This window comes from Atta colombica, unplaced genomic scaffold (assembly GCF_001594045.1).
Source record: "Atta colombica isolate Treedump-2 unplaced genomic scaffold, Acol1.0 scaffold99, whole genome shotgun sequence".
Taxonomy (NCBI): Eukaryota; Metazoa; Arthropoda; class Insecta; order Hymenoptera; family Formicidae; genus Atta; species Atta colombica.
In genome coordinates this window covers 637,043-640,535 of record NW_017259593.1, presented here as the reverse complement: position 1 = coordinate 640,535, position 3,493 = coordinate 637,043, and the positions used below count along the sequence as shown (strand labels likewise).

Genomic DNA, 3,493 nt, shown 5'->3' with positions numbered 1-3,493 from the left:
GAGCAAGTTCAAATTTCTTCAATAAAAAAATTGTTTTGATTGAAGAAATCGAGAATTATCAAGATTTATCAAAACTTTCAAGAATGTACATCTTCGAACAATATTCGAAATGTTTCGAAGCAGAACAATGACTAAATTGATTGAAAATTCGCAAGAGATATGATTAAATACCCATCACTAATTATTATATAGTGCGGTAAAAGTATCGATTAGGGGACCAAGCTTCAATGATCTTGACATATGTTGTCAAGGTTATGACTCTGAGCGACCTCCAACAAGTTTTAACCGTTGCTCGTCCTTTATTAAGAAATTATTAACAAAAAAATTTTTTAAATAATGTATATGATATCCCTTTTCCACTATATAAAACAGAAATTTTCTGTTTTAAAGTATATTTTACAATTTTTCACGCGAAGCGAGAGAGTAAAGCAGAAAAAAATTTTCTGTTCTAAGAATAAAAATTATATAAGAAAATATGAATGTCATGCGCCCTCTAAGCAGAGAGGGGGGGGGGGGGGGGAGGTAGAATGAGAGTCGCTTCGCGTGGAAAGTTGTAAAATATACTTTAAGGCTTTTTCATGCTCGACGCTCATTTTTAGCGTCAAAACAAGTCACGTAATCAGAATTGCTTGGTATTCAATTTTGATTGTGACCTGTTTAACGCTCGAATCGAGCATCGAGCATCAGCATAAAAATGCTTTAAGCAGAAAATTTCTATTTTATATGATCGAAAAAGGATATCATATACATTATTTCTTAAATTTTTTTTGTTAATAACTTTTTAAGGACGAGTGACGGTTAAAACTTGTTGGAGGTCATTCAAGGTCATGACCTTGACAACATATACCAAGGTCAAGGTCATTGGAGCTTGGTCCCCTAATCGATACTTTTATCTACTTTTATTTATCTTAATGCTACTATTTTATAAAATACAGAAAACGTTTATTGGACGGAATTAATGATATTAACAATGTCACAAAATTCATTGATATTAGCAATTCACTCTATTTTCTTTTCCCCATTTCCGCATAACACGTATTATCTGTTCTACCTGAGAATTGGATGTATTTTTCAGAATCTGTATCACTTCAGATAGCAGTTCTCTGTGTAACGAAAAAGAAAATTGACAAATTAATCTCCGATACAATGATTTTATACAAATGTACGATATGTAAAACATACTTTGGTAACTTCTCCGCAATAATATACTGAAAAGTACCACAGCATGCGCCACGCTTTCCTTCCCAATGTTCAGGACTTGGATCCATTCGCTCCAACATATCGAAGGCTTTAGCAGCATACCAGAATTCGCCTACTTTATAACACACGTTAGCAATCAATTGAAGCAAATTGAAAGACTCCTCTGATGTGTCCATCTTCAAATACAGTTCCCAAGCCAATTCGGCCTTTTCATTCATTATATCTAAGAAAAGCAAACAATTGTAAATTATATTATTACTATGATAATTATTTGACAAAAATTATAACAAAATATTAGAAAGTATGTTGGTTAGTATTTTGGATGTCAATCAATTAGATTGATTGATTGATTCTTGAAACTGGACCGCATATTAGTATATCTACAATAATCTACATATATGTATATGAGTCAATAAATTATAACCTCAGAGTTTATCGACTCTCGATAATGGTTTTATCGATTAAGTTTTGAGTGGTCTCAATCGATAGCTTTTAATTATATAATAAGTGTTTTTGTTTTTTTTTATGTACTCTATGAGAGATATTGTTATTACTTACAACAATATGATAAAAGACTGATGTAAATGTAATCGTTTTTATATTTTTCATTACGTATCATCAGAAAAACTTCCTCCGCTTCTTTGAAATAGCCCGCCCCAGCTTGTGCCTGAGCGTAGTTAAAATTAAAATTATCTTGATTAGAGAAATATGTCTTTATCGAATTCAGATATAATCTGACGCGCTCGAATTGTCGGTAAAGGAAGAAAAAGGAGGCCATGCATTGTCTACCAGGTATGGTATCACACTCCGATGCTGAAGAACCCACTAATTGAAAGTATTGCTGTGCAGTTTTTATACTGTCGCGCTAAAGAAATTTAGCAATTCAGAAATTTTTCAATAAAACTAAAAGATAAATAATTTAATGACATACAGAATTAGTTTCCTGACCCATAACAGCGTTAACTATACCCTTTAAAATATATTCTTGTGGAACTGCTGGTTCTAGATCTTTGATCAGATCATAAGCTGCCTTGATGTCATCTTGTTTCAAATAATATATTACTAAATTAAGTCTGGCTTCTGGTATAACGTCTACCAAATTGGGTAAAATTTGCAAAGCGTTTTCACCACCTCTGAAGACCTACATAAAGAGAGAATAAAAATAGGAAAAGTAAAACATATTAAAGTAACTCCAGTATGTACGCCATATCTAATAAAAACTTAATCTATCAAGTATTATTTATTATGGAGTATTATTTATTTTAAGGTAAATAAACTATGTCAGTATCTCGATTTTGTAACTTTTAATGATAATATTGATTGTTATATTGTTGCATAGATATTATACATGGTAAAAAAGCTGTGCAACAACATAACGATACCAAATTGTCGTTAAAAGTTACAGAATTAGGACACAGTAAAAATTTCGTATTGTTTATTATGAAAAAAAATTAGAAATCCAAATACTTATTTTTTGTGTAAAAAACACTTTTGAAACTCTTACATTTTTGTCGTACATCCCACAAATGGAATATATGGTTACTCATAGATGAGCTTAGGAAAAATTTATGAATAATACTTAAAATGGCACAAACTTATAAAATATACTTACAAAATTTTATTAAAGAATAAGAATAATATATATGTATACATATATATTAGAGAGAAAAGAGTTTTCTTTCCAAGAAAAAAATTTTTTTTTAATCGGTCATTTAGCTCAAAAGCTTCCATTTCGTGCCAAAAGAACACCCTTAAATTTTTATCAAAAAATAAGGTTTAGTTAGTGAACGATTTTTAAATCAAAGTTTCGATTTTCTTTAATACATGTTTGATTTGATATAAAAATGACTTAATTCGGATTTCAAACATGGTACTATGTAAATATGGTGTATTTTTTTGATCACTGAACATGATGCAATAGTTAATTTAATCTTACGATATACGTCTTAAAAAATATAGCCTGATTAATGTGAAAAAATGACCAAATTTCAAGTTCAAGATCGATTTTAGCAAAGTTTCAAGCATTCGAATAGCATTCATTACTTCCCTCAAATTATAGGTTTGTTCATCCAAAACAAGATCCAGTTGAAGTTTTTCCGGGACCTATATAGGGCCTCTAAAATTAGCATTTAACTGGATCATAAGACGTTTTTAAGGATAGAAAAATTTTTTTTCTATCCATAAAAAAGTTCTAAAGTCGCTTTGTGATTTTTTGACATCCTCAAATCAAATGCTTCAATTTAATGATAAAAAATTCTTTATTAGAAAATGAAATAAGTATATATAATACAAA

At 30.0% G+C, this 3,493-nt stretch overlaps 1 protein-coding gene across 1 annotated transcript in view; it reads right to left on the bottom strand.

Moving 5' to 3' along the window:
• Positions 1-801: 801 nt before the first annotated feature.
• LOC108693795 (intraflagellar transport protein 56) overlaps positions 802-3,493 on the bottom strand; it is a 5,521-nt gene continuing 2,829 nt past the window's right edge. The window contains exons 4-7 of the mRNA XM_018202941.1: positions 2,132-2,341; positions 1,759-2,065; positions 1,183-1,423; positions 802-1,103 (exon numbers count right to left, since the gene is read on the bottom strand). Coding sequence (XP_018058430.1) covers positions 992-1,103; positions 1,183-1,423; positions 1,759-2,065; positions 2,132-2,341 — 870 coding nt within the window. The 3' untranslated portion in view covers positions 802-991. The remainder of the gene's footprint in view (positions 1,104-1,182; positions 1,424-1,758; positions 2,066-2,131; positions 2,342-3,493) is intronic.